The 21,730-nt window shown below is 45.5% G+C and overlaps 1 protein-coding gene across 7 annotated transcripts in view; it reads right to left on the minus strand.

Annotated features, from left to right (window-relative positions):
* The window catches only part of ABCA3 (ATP binding cassette subfamily A member 3), a 477,048-nt gene that overhangs the window by 21,392 nt on the left and 433,926 nt on the right, over positions 1–21,730 (minus strand). For all 7 annotated transcript variants that reach the window (XM_085632155.1, XM_085632148.1, XM_085632149.1 and 4 more), the window contains one exon: positions 9,992–10,164. In XM_085632155.1, coding sequence (XP_085488281.1) covers positions 9,992–10,164 — 173 coding nt within the window. The remainder of the gene's footprint in view (positions 1–9,991; positions 10,165–21,730) is intronic.

Here is a 21,730-nt window from a genome sequence, read left to right on the forward strand (position 1 = left end):
CTGCTTGTGACGCAGTGCGCTTTCCTGATGCGTCCAGTAGCTTTGACTCTTTGTCAGGTGGTGGTGCTTCGCCTGACGCCTGGGAATTTGCCCTTTTGCGTGCAGTGAACACCACTATTGAATCTAGTGGCGCTGGCCCTCTGATGTAGGAGGGATCTGTGGGGGCAGCTTTGTATTTCTTTTCTATGCGCGGGTTAATGACCCTGGCCCTAACTGGGTCCTTAAAAACTTCTGGCGCATGCTTTAACACCCTTTAAGCATAGGTAATATGGAGGTAGACCTATGTGTGGTGTTGAATGTGTCGAGGAGGAAATCTTCCTCCACGGGGTCGGTATGCATGTCTACCCCGTGATAGTGTGCCGCCCTTTGAAGTAGATGGTGGAACCCCAATGAGTCTTCTGGTGGAGATGGCCTGGAGGGGTAATGGTCATCTTGTGGGACGTTGGGGATATCAGGGATATTGTAGTCGCCCCATGGGTCTGGGGATCCTGAAGGAGTGGGGTCCCCTGTGGGTAGGTCCTGGGGGACATCTCCTATGTCATCATATGGGTCCCCGTGATCATCATCGTGTGGAGAAGGGGTGGGAGAACGATGAGGTTGGGGTGGAGCTGGAGAAGGTGGAGGAGGTGGGGAAGATATTCTGAACGGAGAGGTAGCAGAGTCCTTCCTCTTTGGAGGAGGAGGTGGAGCAGGCTTCTCCAAATGTCTCTTTTTGGAAGAAAGTGTCAAATGTCCAGTTTTTGGATCCTTGGTGAGTGTTTTCTGCAAGGGATCTGGTGTAAATAAGTCCGGTGAGGGTGGTCTGCCCGTCGGCGTCGAAGGCGTCGGGCCGTTGACTTTTTAGGCTTTTCCGTGCCGGTTCGTTGTTTGGAACCTGGTTTGGGAACCTCCGGACGCTTGGTCGGCGCCGAGATGGATTTCGGCCTCGAAGTGTCGGTGCCGGTGGTCTTGTGTGCTTTGGTCGGCACCGAAGGTTGTATCGGTGCCGAAGAGCTGGGTTTCGACCCCGACTGCTTCGGTGCGGAGCTCGGTGTCGATATGGGGGTCGGCTTCTTTTTCGGTGCCGAAGCGTGTTTATCGGCACCGGGGATAGGCTGGCTCGAGCCCGAGCCGCCGGAAGGCTTGCTTGGCTTCTTCACCGGGCCCGAAGGTGGGGTGTTGGAAGCAGTGTCCTTGGTCTTGCCTAGACCCGGAGGCGAAGGTGTGACCGGAGCCTTTCTCGGTGCCGGCAGGGGTGGTGGGGGGGGGATCAGTACTCACGACCCTCTGTGCCGGGGTGATGTCCTCCACATCTGAGTCGTCGGCCTCGGAAGCGTTGACGAGGCCTTCTTCGGTGTACCGCTCTGGAGCGTCGATGCCTTCTCCGAAGATGTCGTCCGGAATCGTCGCCGAGGAGTGCGCCATAGTTCTTCTGGCTCTTCGGTCCCGAATAGTCTTTTCGGACCGGAAGGACTTACACGCCGGACAGTCTAGAGCCTCGTGTTCAGGGGAGAGGCAGAGATTGCATACCTCGTGGAGATCGGTGTGGGGGAATTTGGACCCACATCGAGGGCACTTTTTAAATGGAGTCCTTTCCATTAGCCAGGACCGAAGCTTGGAGAGGCCTGAAGGCCGCCGTCGACGACTGGAACTGAAGGCCCGTGCCGAAGAGAAGGCGCGTCGAGTGGGGAAGATCGCGATCGAAAGAATACTGCGGTTTGGGGTGAGGATTGCGCGTCGACCGTCGAACTGGAAGCTGTTCGGAACCGGAGCGTGAAGATCACATCCGAGCCCGATGGCGGAAAAAAACAATCTGAGGATGGAGCCGAAGCCCATGCGCAATACGATCCAAAGGAGGAGTCACCGACCTCGTGACTTCCAAAGACTTTCCAAGAGGAAAAACAAACTGCAAACATCCGGGCCCAACACCAGATGGCGATCTATGCACAAGTGTGTAATCTGCAGCTCATATGTCTCGAACATGACTTTAGGGAGGAATTTTGGGTTGGTACGGAGAACAACTTTGTTACGGTGCATTTGTAGAAAAGGTTCTTGAATGGTAAGTGCTTGTATCTCACTGACCCTTCTGAGGGAAGTGATGGCTACAAGAAAAGCGGTTTTCCACGTTAGGAATTGTAGTTCGCATTTATGCAGAGGTTCGAAGGGAGGCCCCATTAGCCTTATGAGAACGATATTTAAGTTCCACACAGGTGAGGGTGGCACTCTGGGGGGAATTATTCTTTTAAGGCCTTCCATGAAGGCTTTAATGGCAGGTACTCTAAAGAGTGATAGATGTTGCCTGTTTTGTAGGTAAGCTGCTATGGCTGCGAGGTGCAGGCGAATGGACGTATAGGCTAGATTGCACCTTTGTAGGTGGAGTAAGTAGCCTATGATGTGTTGAATGGAGACATCTAGGGGATTGATGGTGTTGTTGTGACAATAGACAACAAAACGTTTCCACTTGGCGGCGTAGCACGCCCTAGCTTCCTTGATGACGTTCATACAGTCAGGGGGAAGAATTAGATAACCGAATTCTAGGATTTCGGGAGCCAGATCGCAAGGGTGAGCTGAGCTGGGTCCGGGTGTCTGATCTCTCCATGGTTCTGGGTTAAGAGGTGTGGAGAGGCGCGTAAATTTTGGTGCGGTACTACAGATAGTTCCAGCAGTGTGGTGTACCACGGCTGTCTGGCCCAAGTTGGAGCTACTAGGATTAGTGTGAGGGAGTGTTGCTGTAGTTTGCGCACTACTAGTGGAATGAGTGGGAGAGGCGGAAAAGCGTACGCAAATCTGCCTGACCAGTTCATCCATATCGCATTTCCTTTGGACAATGGGTGTGGATATCTGGCGGCAAAGCTTGGGCATTTGGTGTTTTCGTGGATGGCGAAGAGGTCTATCTGTGGATGCCCCCACATTTGAAAGTACGGGTGTAGAACTTGTGGGTGGAGTTCCCACTCATGGATTTGTTGTGTTTGTCTGCTGAGCAGATCTGCCATAGTGTTTTGGACTCCTGGGACATGCTGAGCTAGGAGAAAGATTTTCTGGGGTATGGCCCATCTCCATATGCTCTGTGCTAGCTGACAGAGCTGTGGAGAGTGTGTGCCGCCTTCTTTTTGAATATAGTACATGGTTGTCATGTTGTCTGTGCGGATTAGGACTGCCTTACCTGAAATCTGTGTTTGAAAAGATTTTAGGGCTAAGAAGATTGCTAGTAACTCCAGATGGTTGATATGGAGTAACTTCTGTTGAGGTGTCCATGTGCCCTGCATGGTGAGATGTAATAGATGAGCTCCCCAGCCGGAGAGCGATGCGTCTGTTGTTAGTACTATCTGGGGAACCGGGTCCAGGAACGGTCGTCCTTTGGAAAGGTTTGTGGTGGTCCACCACTGCAGGTAGCGATGGGTACGACCGTCTACCAACACCAGATCTGTTAATTGACCTTGGGCCTGGTTCCATTGGCGCGCTAAGCACTCTTGAGAGGATGCATCTGGAGTCTTGCGTGAGGTACTATGAAGATGCAAGAGGCCATCATCCCTATTAGTTGCATAAACACTCGAGCTGGAAGGGAGTGTTGTGCCATGAATTTGGCGAGTAGAACCTGAATGCTTGTAATCCTGGCAGGATTGGGGTAGGCTAACGCTTTTGAGGTGTCTAAGGTGGCACCGAGGTATTGTTTTATGTGGGACTTTGCGTGGTTTACTGTGAAGCCCAGTTGGTGAAGTAGCTGGATAGTGGCATGCGTGTGTTGTACACACTGGCTGTATGAACTGGCTTTTATTAGCCAGTCGTCTAGATATGGGAAGACATGGATGTGTTGTCTCCTGAGGTGTGCTGCCACTACTGCTAGGCACTTGGTGAATACTCGTGGTGCTGTTGTGACTCCGAACGGGAGTACTTTGAATTGGTAGTGTTGGCCGTCCACTACAAATCTGAGGAACTTCCTGTGAGCGTTGTGCACTGGAATGTGGAAATAAGCGTCTTTTAGGTCTAAAGTGGTCAGGAAGTCGTTTTGGGAAAGCAGTGGAAGTACCTGCTGAAGCGTTACCATGTGAAAATGGTCTGAGTGTATGTATTTGTTCAGGGGCCGGAGGTCTAGGATGGGCCGCAGAGTCTCGTCTCTTTTTGGCATGAGAAAATATAGGGAATAGACCCCCATATTTCGTTGGTTGGTAGGAACGTGTTCTAGCGCCCTTTTCTGTAGGAGGGAGATTACCTCCTGCTTTAGTAGTGTTAGATGTTCTTGTGACATTGGGCGTTGTCTGGGTGGAATGTTTGGGGGGGGGTAGATATTAGTTCTAGGCAGTAGCCTGACCAAATTCTTTGTGTTACCCATTTGTCTGAGGTGATGGTGGCCCAGACAGGGAGGACATTTTGGAGTCTGCCCCCGACCGGAGTGGGATGGTCTGGGGCGAGTGGAGGGAAGTCATTGGGTAGGTGCGGTGGCAGAGCGGGCAGTGTTTGTCTTGCCTCTGCCTTTGTTATTGTTGCCCCTGTAGCCGCCTCTTTGGTAGCCCCTTGTAAAGGTGGACTGGGTAGGGGCCTTATATGGGGTGGAAGCGGTGTCGGAGAAGTAGCCTCTGGATGTGCTCCGAAAGGAAGAGCGGCGAAAGGAGCGCCTGGGAGGGTGTGATTGTAAGGCTCCCATGGATTTTGCTGTGTCTGTATCCTTTTTCATCTTTTCTAGGGCCTCATCCACTTTTGGGCCAAACAGATGTTCCTGGTCAAAGGGATGGTTGAGGATGGAGGCTTGTACCTCCGGTTTAAAACCTGAGATCCTTAGCCAGGCATGGCGACGGAGGAGGACACTAGTATTGATGGCCCTGGAGGCTGTGCCTGCTGCATCTAGGGCATAACGTATGGAGGTATTAGTATTGGTTTTGCACTCCTGAATTAGCTCGTTGGCCCTAGGTTTGTATTTATCAGGGAGATGTTGCATTATGGCTTCTAATTCGTCATAATGGGCCCTGTCATATCTAGCTAGTAGCGCTTGTGTATTAGCGATACGCCATATGTTGGCAGCTTGGGATGCAGTACGCTTGCCTGATGCGTCCAAGAGTTTAGACTCTTTGTCAGGTGGTGGTGCTTCGCCTGACGCTTGGGAGTTGGCCCTTTTACGTGCTGTGGACACTACCAGAGAATCTAGTGGTGCTGGCCCTCTGATGTAGGAGGGATCTGTAGGGGCGGATTTATATTTCTTTTCAATGCGCGGATTAATGACCCTGGCTCTGACTGGGTCTTTAAAGACCTCTGGCGCATGTTTTATAACTCCCTTGAGCATAGGCAATATGTAGGTAGTCCTATGTGTGGTGTCAAACGTATTGAGGAGGAAATCCTCCTCCACGGGGTCGGTATGGAGATCTACCCCGTGATAGTGTGCCGCCCTTTGTAGTAGATGGTTGAACCCCAGTGAGTCTTCTAGTGGGGAAGGTCTGGAAGGGTAGAGATCATCCTGTGGGACGTTAGGGATGTCAGGGATATTATAATCGTCCCATGGGTCTGGGGAGCCTGTGGGAGTGGGGTCCCCTGTAGGTAAATCTTGGGGCACGTCTCCTATGTCATCATACGGATCCCCCTGATCATCATCCGGAGAGGGTGTTGGGGAATGATGAGGTGGGGGCGGAGAAGGTGGAGGAGGGGAAGGTGGAGGGGGCGGTGGAGGTGGGGAAGGTATTCTGAAAGGGGAGGTAGCAGAGTCCTTCCTCTTTGGAGGTGGAGGCGGAGCGGGTTTTTCCAGCTGTCTCTTTTTGATGGAGAGCATCAAATGTCCGGTCTTAGGATCCTTGGCTAGTGTTTTTTGTAATGGATCCGGTGTAAAGAGTTCTGGTGAGGTTGGTTGGTCCATCGGCGCCAAAGGCGTCGGGCCGTTGGTTTTTTGGCTTTATCCGTGCTGGTTCGTTGTTTGGAACTATGCTTGGAAAGGTCTGATTGTTTGGTAGGCACCGAGATGGATTTCGGCTTCGAAGTGTCGGTGCCGGTGGCCTTGTGTGCTTTTGTCGGTGCCGAAGATGGTGTCGGTACCGAGGAGCTGGAGCTGGGTTTCGACACCGAGTGTTTCGGTGTGGGGCTCGGTGTCGAAGCGGAGGCCATTTTCTTTTTCAGTGCCGAAGAGTGTTTATCGGCACCGACGGTGGGCTGGCTCGAGCTCGAGCCACGGGAAGGCTTAATCGGCTTCTTTACCGGTTCCGAAGGTGCGGTGTGGGAAGCAGTGTCTTTGGCCTTGCTTAGGCCCGGAGGCGAAGGCGTGACCGAAGCCTTTTTTGGTGCCGGTGAGAGTGTGGGGAATGGTTTTCTTGGACCGGAAGGACTTACACGCCGGACAGTCTCGAGCTTCGTGTTCAGGGGAGAGGCAGAGATTACATACTTCGTGGAGATCGGTGTGGGGGAATTTGGACCCACATCGAGGGCACTTCTTGAAGGGAGTCCTTTCGATTAGCTAGGGCTGGAGCTTGGGTAGGCCCGAAGGCCGTCGTCGACGACTGGAATCGAAGGTTCTTGCCGATGAGAGCCGCGTCGAGCGGGGAGATCGCGATCGAAAACAATACCGTGAATTGGGGTGAGGATTGCGCGTTGATCGTCGAACTGGAAGCTGTTCGGAACCGGAGCGTGAAGATCACATCCGAGCCCGATGGCGGAACAAAACAATCTGAGGATGGAGCCGAAGCCCATGCGCAATACGATCCAAAGGAGGAATCACCGACCTTGTGACTTCCAATGACTTTCCAAAAGGAAAACCAACTGCAAACATCCGGGCCCAACACCAGATGGCGATCTATGCACAAGTGTGTAATCTGCAGCTCATATGCCTCGAACACTGGGTTTATGTTGCAGTACTTCCCACCCCTGATGCCTGATGTGTGATGCAACTTTGACTGAAGTATAATGGTTCCTGCTAACCAGGCCCCCAGTACAAGTGTTCTTTCCCTTCAAACTGTATAATTGTGTCACCCAATTGGCAAAACCTTTAGCCCCCTCTTTAAGTCGCTAGTAAATGGTACCCCTCCTACCTAGGGCCTGAGGTACTAAAGAGTCCCTCTGAGCAGCAGCATGCATTGGGCCACCTTAAGGGAACTCTCACCAAGCACATGCAGGGCTGCTATCGGAAGCGGTATGTCTTGGTGCAGACAAAAGTGAAAATACAACATGTCACACATCCCTGTGTGTCATGTCTCCTAACACTGCATGTAATATTTGTAAGTCACCCCTACAACAACGCTGACAACCCTAAGGCAGGGTGCTGAATTTTACACGTGAGGACATACCAACACAAACAGATATGCCCCTGTGCTAGTCACTCCTTTTCCTGCCTATACAAGTGACCTGGGAAGCCATTTTAAAATGTGCTTGAAACTGGTGAAAATGAGTTCCCCAGCTACATCATGGCTTCACTGAAAATATGGATGTTTGGTATCAAACATCTTGTATTGTTAATCCCACCCAGATGCCAGTGTTGGATTTACCAATACATGCACCCAGAGGGCACCTTAGAGGTGCCCCTTGAAAACCTACCAGCCTCTGGTGTCCTTAATGACTGGTTTCTGCCAGCCGGCCTCCCAAGACACTGTTCCGACCTCCTAGGGTGAGAGCCTTTTGCACTCAGGAGACCTAGAACAAAAGCCGGTTCTGGAAGAGGGTGTAATACCCCAACACAAAGAATGGCCTGCTGATGAGCCTGCTTGGACCGGCAAGCTTCAAAAAGCTGCCACCTTTGGAATGGGGACCTGGCTCCCACTCACAGGAGAGGATGCCACCCCACCTCCCCCGGTACCAACCCTGCCAGCCTGTCTGCATCCCTCGCCGAAAACTGTGCAAAATTCGACCCGTCCTGCAGCTGTTGACTCCAGAAATGGGGGAGGACTGCCTGCCTTCGAAAAAGGCTCAAGACCTCCCGTGAGCAGTGGACCTGTTCTGAAGAAACTCCAGAAGAAGACTTCAAGGCTTCCTGAACAGCCAAAACCAGACACCTGAAGCCACCACTGCACTCATCGCATCCGGCCTGAGTTGAAGTGTGCCAACGGTGCCGACAAGGTTCCTCCCCTCCAGAGCTTGAGTCCAGCTTGGTTTCACCCCTCCTGGACTCCCAGACATCACCTACAGCCTATGCACACCGACCCCCTTGACCGCGACTGCAACAGTAAGGAAAAACCCTAAGCCTATTGACACCTCTACACCCGTCAGACCTGGGCCTTGGAGAAGAGGGCCAACGTCATCTCCTCCCTCGTCCCCAAGCATCGCAAGGCTTGAACAAGCTTGCTGGTTTAGCCCAGCTGGCTTCCTAGCCAGAGCTTGCAGCCTCTTTTTACAGTGGCCGATCCCCATTGAAACGGATTGGGCTACCAACGCTGATTTGCACCATGCACCTGGCCGCCTTCGTGCAGCTGATGGTGTACTGCTGGTGCTGCCTTGGACCTTGTCTTAACTCCTGGAGATTGGTCTTGTAAGTTGATGTACTGTATACCTGTTTGCAGAACTTGTCCTTCTTTCCACAGTATAACATTGCAGAACTCAGTGAAAAGAATTTATTTTTAAGAACGTACTTACCTGAATGATTTGCCTCAACATATATAGAGGTACATGGTATAGTTATAAACTGGTGTGGATCTCCTTCTGAAGTTGTGTGTCATTTATTAATCACTGTGTCTTGCATTCCTCGGTGTTAAGCCTAAGGCTGCTCGACCATACTACCCCCTAATAGAGCACTTTGAGATTGCATGGCAAGCCCCTGACCACTCATAAGGGAACTCCTGGACTCTTTACACAGTATATCAGGATCTTGATATATCACAGAAAGAGCCAGCTTCCTATAGCGTAAATACAATTTCTCAGGTGGAAAAAGACAACAAATGAGAGGTATGCCAAAGATTCATTTTCTATTGCATTATGTGAGTGGAAAAAAGGAACAGAGTGGTGAGACACAGAGATCCTTAAGATGCGAGGGGGTTGGTGTGTTTTACCCTCAGCTCAAATATTTTGGAAATGCTAAAACAGTGTTCCCTCCTGTCAAATTGTTGTACGAGGACCCCATGCCTTAGGGATAAGAAGGAAGTTCACATACTAAACATAGGGTAGAGCTCATGAAGTATTAAAGGATTTTGTGATAATAAAGACAGAGTAGCCTCTGACACTGAGGGCCAGTCATTCGAAATAGGCAGTCCTTCTATGGCATGTTCCCTCAACTTATGGAAAAGTGTGCAGAATGGTATCCCTTTGTACTGGAAGGAGAAAGCATTTGCTTCACATGCAAACGGTACCCATGAACTAGCCCGGATTTGTATAAACTACTTTTTTTAAGGGTACCCAGCAAAATAGGTAGCATTTACAAAAGCAACTGTTTATTTGATGTGAAGGGCACAGTGCCTACAAGTAGTTCTCCTCCCTCTACGGGGTGCAGCACATGACTGTCAAATTTCCAAATGAGCCCACAGGCACACATGCACTTCAAGTAATGTAAGAAAAACAAACTCTGCATTCATAGTGAATTACTCGGGTTTGAGTATGGTAACAAATTCAGTTGAGGACACTACTAATTCTTTTGGGCAAACAGACATAATTGAAAGTACTGAACTTACAAGGCGATCTTGGTGTTGAGGGGCGTTATCTCTTGCACAGGAGTACTATTCAGATTCTGTGTGTGAATGTATACTTAAAAAGATGGGGGAAGCACCAGCTTCCCTCACATACTGAGGCACTTCTGCACTTTAAACCATGCTTAAATGAAGAACACAGTTGATGCAAGACTATCTGACTTGCTATAAAATATAAAACCCTAACCTATGGATTGAAACTCTTCCAACATAATTGTCAACTTGACCCACAGGATCGGCAATCATACCACCACAAAGTATGCATGTCACACAAACACTAACAGTGTAATAATTGCTGCACTGGTCCTGCAAATATAGCTGAAAGGCAGAATGCTCTACAACTATTCACAATTGCATCATCAGAATTCACTATTCCCATTTGCAGACATCAGACAATTCCCACCCACACCCACAACTCAAAGGCCCCAGCTCACCCATGTCCTTCTCCCATAGAAACTGCAACAAACATTCCACAGCCTGTGAAGTATGCTGGTTTCGACGAGGAAGAGAAGCAGAAGGAAGGCTAGGCCTTGTACTGCCATAGATGTCATGTACTGTCCGATGCCCGGAGACTCCCATGCAAAATATTCCTCCTGGTAGGTAATGTCTAAGTAAAAAAACAACAACAACAGTTTTTAAGCGTTTTTTCTTATGACTTTATATTAGTTGAAAGATGTCACATGTAGAAGGATGAAAACTGAAAATCATTCAGACGGGAATCTAGACAGTGCGGGCAGTCACGTGCCAGCTTCTATTACACAAAGACTGCATAAGATGCAAACAGTGCAGCACATGCTTTGCCTGCTGATACAATACATTATGCTTACAGAAGGTAACATCCACACCAACATTACTAATTGAACTGTTTCTACATATTACTATCAGGAGGCCATCCTGAAAGGAGGAGGGCGTTTGGAACACAAATCAGGGCGCTATAACAAGAGGTTTTAAGCCTGACAGTGTGGTATTTTGGGTGCTTTAACATCTCCACGACAAAGTAAATACTAATGTAGGGCAGCACCATTGTAAGTCCCCCCCCCCCAAATCCTTCCTAAAATAGAAGATATAGAAGAGATTACACATCACTGCAAACCTCGCGTACAAAACACATTTGATAGGGACAATAGTACCACATGCTTTGCTCACACAGGGCAGATACAGAAATAGTATAAATATTCGCAACTGGCTCACAAAAGTACAGACCCAGCAAAAATGTACAAAGTTCTAAAGGAGGGTGTTTTGAAAATGCCTTTATGCATCTGCTTCATCTTTTGTGGCATAGGTAGAAATTGTTTCTTTGGCTACAGACAGGTCCAAGCCTCAACTAAGAACCAGGAGTCTTTTTCTCTCTTCTTTGAGCCACAGACACTCCATATAGATGGGCTGCCTTGTGTTTAAAATTATTGTAGACACCAAGACCCTATGTTTGTGTTAGCTGTAAAGGACTGGAGCCAAATCACTTTGCTGGTAAGCAAAGTTCACACTCATGCTCTTGTTCTCGGTCACACCTTGTGCCCTTTGTATCTTGTAAGTTCTTATGTGACTACATTCAGGTAGATTGGGCCATCTGACCAACTCATGCTATGCTTCATACCCAAGTATAACCAGCAGTAACTGTACTGCAGATCTATCATCAGTAAAGGAGGACTAATCTCTTAGTCTCATCTATTTTTCAAAGCTACTGTATGAACCTACATCTCACTTGAAATGTTTTTGTCTTCTTTGACAAATTGTACAGACATTTTCACTCCTGAATTCCTGGTAATAATATTTCACAGGGGCCACTAGGCCAATTCATTTTCAATATTAGATCTAAGTCCTTAGCAGAAGGCTTTCTGGCTTGAGGTTGAGTAATTTACTGTTGCAGAGTGCCTGAAACTGCTTCGATCAAGTGGATGGTCTTTTACTACCAGAAGCGCACTGATAGTCAAATACCCTGAAGCTGGCAGGATTTAAATGGATTGTGGCTGTTTCCTTGACCTTTTTGAGTTTGCATTTGTATTTTGGGGGCCTTTCAAAGTGCGATATGGACTCTGCCTTCGAGTATGATAAGGATACCCTGGGAACATTTTTGTGCAAAATCATGCTAAGGTCCTAGACATTATCTCGAATTATGTTTTTGGAAATCTGTGCCAACTCAGCTTCTTCTTGGTCTGCTAATTCTTTAGTGTCAGTTTGTGTTCAGCAATTTCAGCACTTTTCCCTAGTAATGCAGCGTTTCTCTCTCAATGTTTTTAGTGTCGATACCAGTAATAAAGGCATGAAGACCGGAATCAAAGTTATGGCTGTTCTGTAGAGGATACAATTATACATTTGCTGGCCTACTCACAAATGTAACGTTAGATGTGAGGGAATCTACATTTGTAAAATATGCTCTTACATTCTGTAGTAAATTTACTACTTTTGGCTTTTCACCATTTCTGAGCATAACTTTACTATAAAGTGTAGAACTTTCATAGCTCTACCCCGTGAAACAGGGGGTGGAGCCAGATTTATGAGTGTAAAGTTACCACTAGGAACTTTTCATATGTAGGTGGAGTTCTCTGCCACCAGGATGGAGATTTCTCTATGGTAAAGTATAGGAACATTTTTAAACGTTTATTAATCTTTTTTTTAAAAAGACAAATATTTTCGATTAAATATGGTTGCAAATTAAATTTTATATTTTAATTTCGCATATTTATTTTGAATGTATAACGGGAGTTACGAGGGGGGGACTTTAGATGGGCTAAGCGTGACAGGATCACGGCAGAGTGGGCAGGTGGAACCAGATCACACCCCTTCTCCCTTCCATTCTTAAGCGCATGAGGAGTCCCACACAGCGCATGGAGCTTCAGACGGACTCAGCCAGATGACGCCCCTTCTCCATTGTGTTTTTAAGCGCATGAGGGGTCCCACAGCGCAAAGAACTTCAGACAGACACCAGCAGAGGGATTACGAATCCTAGGATCACTGCAGAGGGAATGACCGGTCCAAAGGCAAGCCTATCTATGCCCTTCAGAGCCTCTGAGCATTTGTTTTCAGAGTTCTCTCCGCACCACAAGTGACAGTGTTATTTTTTCACTTCGAAATGTTTGTTTGCTTGATACTTCAAAGGGGGCCCCTTTTTAGAGCATTATTGTGACCGCTTACTGTTTCTGGACTCTTTGGTTGCCCGCCAGAGATCCTTTATTACTGTAGGGTCGATCCACTGCAGTTCCTTTATGACTCATTCATAGTCCTGGGACATAAGAAAGCGCAAGTCGCCTCCAGTGCACTTATTTGATTTCTGCAGATATAACCCAACAAGATTATATCAGTAGAAGAACAACTAGGGTTAGGACCATCCTTTGTTAAACAGTTTGACTGTACTTCTCACGGTACGTCATTTGAAGAGGCTGCTCCTAAAGTTAAGGCTGACTCTAAAATGTCCCCAGTTGCTAATTCACATATTGTGGAAGTCACTCTACACCAAGCTCCCCCAGTAGGGCTGGCTGTTTCACTCAAGCCCTTGGAAAAAAAAGGTGGCGACATTCCTTGGGTCTTCAAAAGGAACAGCTTTGACACCTGATTTTGTGGATTAATTGCTTGCTAGACATTTAAATAAGCTGGAAAACTTAACTATTTCTTCCTTTTCTGCCTGCAATGACAGGCTTAGTAAATTAGAAAATGCCCTTGCTGAGCTTGATGTTATTCCCGAGCCCATCCATTTGATTTCTGTGAGGGGCCCACGCCTCATTTTAAATTGGACCCCCTCTTTGCAGGGTCCTACACTCCTGAAGGCCGGTGGCCTGCAGAACACTTTTGCTCATCTAGAGAATACCCATCATGTTAGCCTCAAACCTAAAACATTTATTGCTCACAACACTGGGCTTCGACTAGGTAGTGGGGCGATTACACATGCTTCTTCAAATCATCTTTGGACTCTACAACCTCCTACTGAAGGAGTCAATGCTGGTGGGAGGTGTATTAAATTAGTCGCAGGAGGTGGAGATCTCTGTTCCGATAGTTATCACCTTGCCTTGCCACCGGCTGCTACAACTTATGTCATTGTACTTGCCAACGTGCCCCCTCCCCCGCCAATAAAATCTACGGAGCTAAACATTATTTGCAGCTTAAAAACAAAGTTTTCCATTAGTTTGAGGGGCGACTTAGCATCAATTTGAATTTAACGGTGTTAATCTAGTGCGAAGGATCAACTGGCTAGACAAGCCAGCAAAAACTGTGGGCGGTGATTGTATCATTGTGAATTTTAACAATTTCTGCACATCTGGTCCTTCGTTTTTGGACATATCCAATTTACGCGCACCTTGTCCAGGTGTTTTTTCACTTCCCATGGTTTTTTTTTCTTCAAGCCTCCTGCTATTCTTATCAATTCCTTAGCGTCTCATGAAATGCCTTTATCTATTCACTCTGAAGTACAAGTCAAGGATTTTACCCCTAGCATCCTTACCAGTAACAGATTTGGCCCCGGAGTTCCTTTAATGACAATGACTGACTATTACATGGAATTTATACTGATGACAGTGGTGTCCTCATCAGGCAACCCTGCAATTCATTTGAGCGGGACTCCTTCATTACCTTATGTTGGAATGTAGCAGGGGTAGCTAGAAATAAGGATGATACTGGGTGGATTTTGTTTCTGAAACAACTTGATCCTGCATACAAAAAACTTGGGAGATATGCAACAGTTTGTTCCTGGAGGGCTATAATCAGTGATACTCAAAGTATAGGCCTGGGGCCGCATGCAGACCTTGTGACCTTTACATGCGGCCCCCTGGGCAGCAGCAGCTTTGGAGTGCTGTTTACTCAACTCAGCACTAACATTTTAAAAAATGTAATATAAAGCAAGTACTTGTGTAAAGGTTAATTGCAGTTAAACAAAAGGAAGTAACTAGGCCCTTAACTTTAGGAATACCTTCATTTTCAGAGAGAGCAAACGTGTAAAAATATGAGTCTTTTCAAAATTCAAAAAGTGTATTTCATTAACCTGTAGAACTATTTCACCTTAGTAAATTAGTTTATTGCAGTGCATTCAGAAGTTTTTTGTTTTTTTTTAAGTCATGGTACATGAATTTAGAAACATTCATTCTCCCCCCCACACCACCCTGACAACAATGACATTAGTGATAACATCCAAACACAGGATAAGGTTTTGCACAGCACGCATCCTGAAGTCATGTATTTCGAGGTCCTCTTATATGTGATAATGAAGAAAACATGGCACTGAAATAAAACAACTGCTCAGGATCACACAATTTGGTCAAGTGGAGAACCCACGATTCATCCCAGGTTTTCTGGTTTCACATTGTGCAACTGAGTTCAGCCACTAGTTATCCATACTTCTCATCCATTACACCCACTTTAGGGCCCCTGCTGACTCAGTGCGGCCCTTGGTCACACAAAAGACCAAACTTTTTGGCCCCTGGGAAAATGTTTGCGAGCACCCATGGCTATAATTGTGTGTTTTACCATGGCAATATGTACAAGCTCAGGTAGAGCTAATGGGGGGGGGGCTCTTACTGCTAATTTCTTTAAGTTTAGATTGTAGCCTCAAACAGCTGAACATGGGTTCTCCCAATTTACTTGCAGTTTGTCTTTCTTTTCGGAATCTTTGTATCATTTTGCTTATCAATATTTATAATTCTAATCCCCAAGTCAGTTTCAAGATGCCAGTGCTTTTCATTTAAGAGGATTGTTGGAAAAACATGACTGCCTTATAAAGGGAAATATTTTTGTAGTGTTACTCTGTGTGTTTAATACACAACTATGTAACACCTGCCCTGTTCAAGAGGCCTGTAACTGGTCATATTTACCAGTTGCACAACATTTTAGACATTATGGGTGACTTAGTAAATACCATACCGAGTAACTTTTATTTGGTCCTCATTGAGATAATTTGTGCAGATAAGAAACCCACCCAGATTGTGCCTACTTTTTCCTGGAGAGGTTTTTTCCCATATCAAATTTGTCTTTGTCTCTTCTGGCCTAGCCCCTTATCTCTTGAATTCTGAGGTATTCTGGGATCCCATAAGCGATCATAATCTTTTATGTGCCACTTTTTCCTGGGTGGGTTATTCTACAACCAACAGTCACACTTTGTGCTGAAGGAATCACTAAAGATCAGGGCTACAGAATTGCGTGGGACAATGTTATTCCCAGTCAATGTTATTATGAGTTTTTCAGTGAATGTTCCAGGGAGTTTTAAACTTGTCTGAATGACGGAGCCCAGGATGAACATATTTTGAAATCTTTTGTTGACATCTGCAACAAGGTGAGGCTCATTCTTACTGCCACCAGTTTCAGTGCCCCAGTTCCATGGAGATGGTTTGATCACTCTTGCTCCCTTTCACACAAAGCTTTTGAAAGCCTTAAAAGAAAAGCTCATGGACAAAGAGAGTTATCTGCTGCCATGAACATTATAATATAGCCATCAAGAAAAAAACATCTGAGCTGAAGTAGGAGGCCTTATTGAAGTCCAATGGTGACCTATGGGCGCCGCTCTTAACACTTTACAATAACACCACCAACAGATATCGAATTCCATCTTCATGGTCTAATTCTATTATTGGCCCGTTCTTTAAAAAGGGCCACAAAGATGACCCACATTGCTATCGCCCTATATCCTTGACTGACTCTACGGTCAAGGTGATAGGAAGATTGCTATTGAACAGACTGATCACGTGGGTTAAAGATCACCATGTCATGACTAATGTCCAATATGGTTTTCAACCCAGGAAGGGCATGGTGGACTAATGTTTGAATCTCGATCTGCTCATAACTAAATATATCAGAGCAAACCCTGGCTCACTTCATTTGGGGTTCATGCACCTGAGTTCAGCCTTTGACAGAATAAACAGGACCAAGCTTTAGAACATTATGTTAGGGATGGGAATTGACAAGTCCATACGCTCGCCCTGATTTTCACAGGACGCTGTTCTCGAATCAGAGTTGGGGGACCACAGTGCCTTAGACATAGTAGGGCACTTTCCAGAGCTCAGGGTCAAAAAGCCTTTTAAGTCTATCCTGCCTACGCAGCCCTCCAATGATGGTCTAAGGCTTGTTTGGTATCTGAAGGAACCAGGGGACACCCTCAGCTCCCTTTCGATGAAGCACCTAGATATACTTTTGATCTGTGCGGCTCATATGGGTGGTGAAGTTATGTTAGCCCACTATGAAGCGTCAAGTTCCTGTATTAAGAGTAGTTTATTGAAGCCTATTCGGTGTGCCCAAGATGTTTCGATAGACATTGTTCTTCAGCGAATCGCTGGCTAAGGAACGCCAAACCTAGAGACCCATCACGGTTTGTGCACCCCTCAAGAATAACTCACATACCTTCCAGACAAGGAGGGCGGAACTGAACAATAAGGATTGGGAACTCCTAGAAAACGCTGCAACATCTAAGAATAGCAAGGTGGCCTGGAACATGGTTAAAAAGAAATCAGGCAATGGGATGCCCCTCACAACTCTTTTGAGTTGGAATGTTCCCGGTTAGACATTTTATAGCTATTTATCAACTAATGGAAGTGGAGAATCAAGGAGAGTCATGTTGGTATAAACTGAATACATCACCTAACTTGTCCATCACTTTAATCGAAGGAGGTGGAGGCTACAAGGCAAAGCCAAGGTGGTACAGCCCCAGAGCCAAATTGTGGTCCCTACTTACAAATGCATTCAATAATTTGTTGTGTAATAGGATCCCATGCTCGTAGGCTCTCGCAAACGTTTTTCCCATCTTCAAAAAGGGAATCGCATGTCCCCTAAATACTACCTCCCTACTTTCCAGCAAAGTTCAGATCTTGGGAAGGGGAGTTTTTATCCATATGAGGCTTTGGGTGAGTCAAAATAACATTTGGTTTTGTTATCAATACAGGTTCTGACCTGGGCTGAGTACAGTAGAGCAGTGCCTGAACTTGCATTTGATTATTGGCACGTATACTATCGCCAGACAATGCCTACTGTCCCCTGGCCTTTGCGGACCTCTTGACAGCTTTCGACTGCGTAAATCACACTACACTTTGGCTGATGTTACTAGATCTGGCAGTTGAGGTTGTACTGGTGAACATTTTGCATATTCTGCATGAGAACCTAGCCACTAACGTCCGATTTGGCTTATCAGGAAAATTGTATGATTCTTTCCCATTAGCCAGAGGAGTGTGTCAGGGTTGTAATCTGGCCCTGTTGTTGTTGATCATCTGTAGAGTCCTTAATTGGTCTGTACGACAAGCAATGTCCCGAACATAGGGAATGTGCACGTACCATCGCTACTCTATGCAGATGACACAGTACTTATGGCATGGACCCCGAGAGCACTTAGTAAATTGGTGGAGTCCTCTGTGACCTCTATGAGCAAACTAAATTCAGTCACCAATTTTGTGACATCTCACATCATGGCGTGTGGGCCAGGAAGAAGAAACATTCTTAAACTATTGGTTAACAGTTAAACGCTGAGCAGTGTCAATAGCTTTTGTTACCTGGGAGTTTTCTTTTGACTCCTCAGGTTCCAGGCAGTCACAAATGCGACATTTATGCCTGAAGGTCGGCAGGACCAATTTTTAATCTCCCTCAGATTGTAGGCTGAGGGACCATCTCTCCTCAAATGAACATATATAAATTTCAGTTTGTTCCAGCAGATGGGTACGGGGCAGAGATCTGAGGGTGTTACAATACTCTCCGTTTAAAGACAGGAAAATCATACATGTAGAATGCTCCTCCGTCTTCCCCTTACTAGCCCTCACTTTGTTATCCACAAAGAGTTAAGCTTAACGTACATCTCAGTGCAAGTGAAGCTGGCCCTGTTTTTATTATGGATTATGATCTGGGCCAATACAGGACTGCCTCAAAATAGAGAAGGGTCTGTTGATCCCCTGGTTGGGTTATGTCTAAAGTACCCTAAAAGATTTAGGTCTGCCCGACATGTTTGAATCACCTTCCACCCTTACCAAAGACACTAAGTAGATGGTTACAGTTTAATTCTAGGAACGTAGCCAGTTGCAGAGACTACTCACTGAATCTAACAAACGCTCCATCAGAGATTACATTATGATCTCAGCCCTTGATGAGCCCGTACTGTACCTAACCTTTGATCTTACACACTGGGAAAGCGCTCACTTCCGCACCAGAGCAGGTACTAAGTGGTGGCTTTTGTGTTTTTGGGACAAACAGATTGTCTCTGGGATCACTGCAATGAGATTCCTCGGCGAATCCCTGATGCATTTTATGCTCTTCTGTACATTATTCAGATCTTTTTCTCTACTTGGTTTGAAGTCTATTTTAAAGTATTTTAAAGTGCTGAAGTGCAGGGACGTGTTATGCTGCTTGCAGCTATAAGGTAACTCTGATGTTTGTTTCAGATATGCTCCTTCCTTAAAGCGGCAGTAAGATCATGGAACGCTATGGCAGGGTGACCTTCTAGTCGTAGTTTTTGTCCTGGGTACCTTAGGTCTTTGTTACCTTTCAAGATAAGGGAACGCTAAGGTTGCTAGGATTAGACTCCGAGGTGTGGAATGCAGTTGCACATCTCAGGATGCCCACAGCTCTTAATTTATAGTATCACAGCGGACCCTCTGAGGTTTTTGATGTCTGTATAGTTGTAATTCTGTAGGATATCCTATACAAATATCACTTAGCAATGAACGCTTTAGCTTACAAAACCATGTACCATCCCACACTGGGGTGTACGACTTGCTGAGTGTACTGTTGTTTGATCTTTAGGGCACACTTTATTCAGAAAATATGTTCCTGAGTTGCCACTGTCGCTGAATTATAAGTATTGCTGCACCGCTGCCTGCCATACCTGTATACACTTTATTTCGATCATTTGTTTTAAACCTTAATCGCTAGAGTTTAGGCATTTTGTATATGTGATATATTGTCTCTCTTCATTCGATTTTACAAAAAAACATAAAAGATGAACTGGCTGATTCATTGACAAATCCATTATTGCTTTTTAACATAACCTACTTATGGACATCACTGCTTCTGTTCATTATGAGCCCTTAGGGAGAGGGCACAAGGAAGCTTGCTCTGAAAATGAGTGTTAGACAGTGCAGCATATTAGCTTCCTTTTGATTTGCTTTGTATGTTAATAACCTGGACAAGGTTTTACCAATGGCAGGGAGATCTACCCTTGGTAAGCCGCCAGGCAGCGCCTGTATTACTTTATGCCGACAATGATGTCCTGATTTTTGAAACTGTTTTAGGCCTGAACAGCTTTGTGGATTTTATAGACAGCCTTGACCTCAACACCAATTTGACCAAATCTAATATCATAGTAATTGACCAAAATAATACTAAGAGCAGAACTCACTGTATTCAAGGTAACGGGCTCAGTAAAGTGAAGATGTTTCCCTATCTTGGGATTCTTTTTGATTTCTCTGTTAATTGCCCCCCTTTGGTTAGCGCCAGAAGTGATTCCTGTGGTAGAAGCATTGCCTCAGGTTTCAAATTTGTTCAAGATTAGGGTATAGATGCGTTGTCGCTGTGCTCAATATTTAACAGGCCAAGTGTCTGGGCATAGCCTCTTATGGCAGCGAGATTTGGGGGTATACCAATCTGTTGCAACTGCAAACAACAGAATAGGCATCTAAAGCGTCTGCTTTTTTTCTGCCCTCCAGCGCTTACTAATAGCATTCATGAAGAATTAGAAACTGTATTATTCTCAAAATTAATTCAACTTCGTCCCTTGACTTTGTAGCTATTCCTTTGGCTCAAGAATGAACTCGAGTTTAACAGATTAATCATTAAAGACGGTTTAAGTCTTAGCTATGCCAATAAAATCCAGTGGCAAACCTATGTCAAGGACTGCTGTCACAAACTAGGACGACCTGAACAGTTTCATAATGCAGAATCATTGTCAAGAAAGACTATTTGACGTTAAGGAAGGATGAAAGCAAATCTAGAACCTTGGCCTTTACTTGTGTTAGATCTTATGTATTGGTTCAAACTACTTTTTCTTTGGAACCGTATTGCAGTTATGGGATGTCAAATAGCCATCTTTTTTGTGAACTTGTTTCAGTTTCAATTTAATACACCATCTGCTTCGAGTTCCAAAGAGATGCGTTAATGAGGCAGACAGGCTATTTATGTGAATGTATATCTATTCAAGACGCTAAGAACTTTGTTCTATCATGTCCTTGTTATTCTTGCATGCACTGGAGATTTCTGAAGCCAAAATTGGCAGTTTGGAATTTTAGGCAAGCTAGGCCTTATCTACTATTCCAACAGATGCTGCCGGACGTCAGAACCTGACATCATATTGCTTGCTTTTTAAACACTGCGGTCAGAATGAGGAACGCAATGATTTTAGAATGATGCACTGGTTTTAAGTGTCGCTTATACACTTTATTGTGTAATATATGCAGTTTGAGATGTGGTCTATTGTGTGATTTATTTTTAATGAATTGTGTTTTATTGATGATGAATTGTTTTAATTGCTTTGCTATGGTTTACATGTTTTTTAACCAAAAAAAGGTGTGGTGCAGCAGCCAGGGCGGCTGACTTCGGAACACGTGGGATCACGGTTCGATCCTCGGCGCCGGCATCAGGTTAGCCCAGCACCTTGTGACTCTGGGCAATAACTTGCTTAATCTTCCCGACGGACCCAAGCGCCGGGACACCTCTCCGGAGGTAGCTGTGCGCTTTACAAATGCTGGTATTTAACAAATCCACCATAAAGTAAAGTGTTTACAATGTATTATGTATAAATTACAAAACGTGTATAGAATTAATTTAAATTAATGTAATTATTTTAAAAACAAAGTTAAATTTATTTTTAAATTAGAACTTTTATTAAAATATTTAACCACAAAATACTTTTTTAACATTAAATTAAATGTAAAAATATATTTAAAAAAATCAAAATAAATTAAATTCTTTTAAAATTATTTCTTATGGATTTCTACTTTGAGTCCCTGCATCCATTATTTTCTATGGGAGAGTGTTGCATTACCAGCGCTTGCCCATATGTGGTACAGGGCTTACTCCAGGTCTAAGCTGGAGTACATTTACAACTCTTTTGGGTCTCTTTTGGCTCCCCTAGGTGTAGAATGTGATTCTGAATGGTACAATACCAAATCTTTTGGAAACTCTAACAGTAAGGACATCCGGGCACCCTTGCTGCTGGATGTTGTACATTGCACTCATGTTGTTCATCTTGATCAGTACTGTTTGCCTTGATAGAGAGTGAAAATGGC

The sequence above is a fragment of the Triturus cristatus genome, chromosome 10, assembly GCF_964204655.1.
Source record: "Triturus cristatus chromosome 10, aTriCri1.1, whole genome shotgun sequence".
Lineage (NCBI taxonomy): Eukaryota > Metazoa > Chordata > Amphibia > Caudata > Salamandridae > Triturus > Triturus cristatus.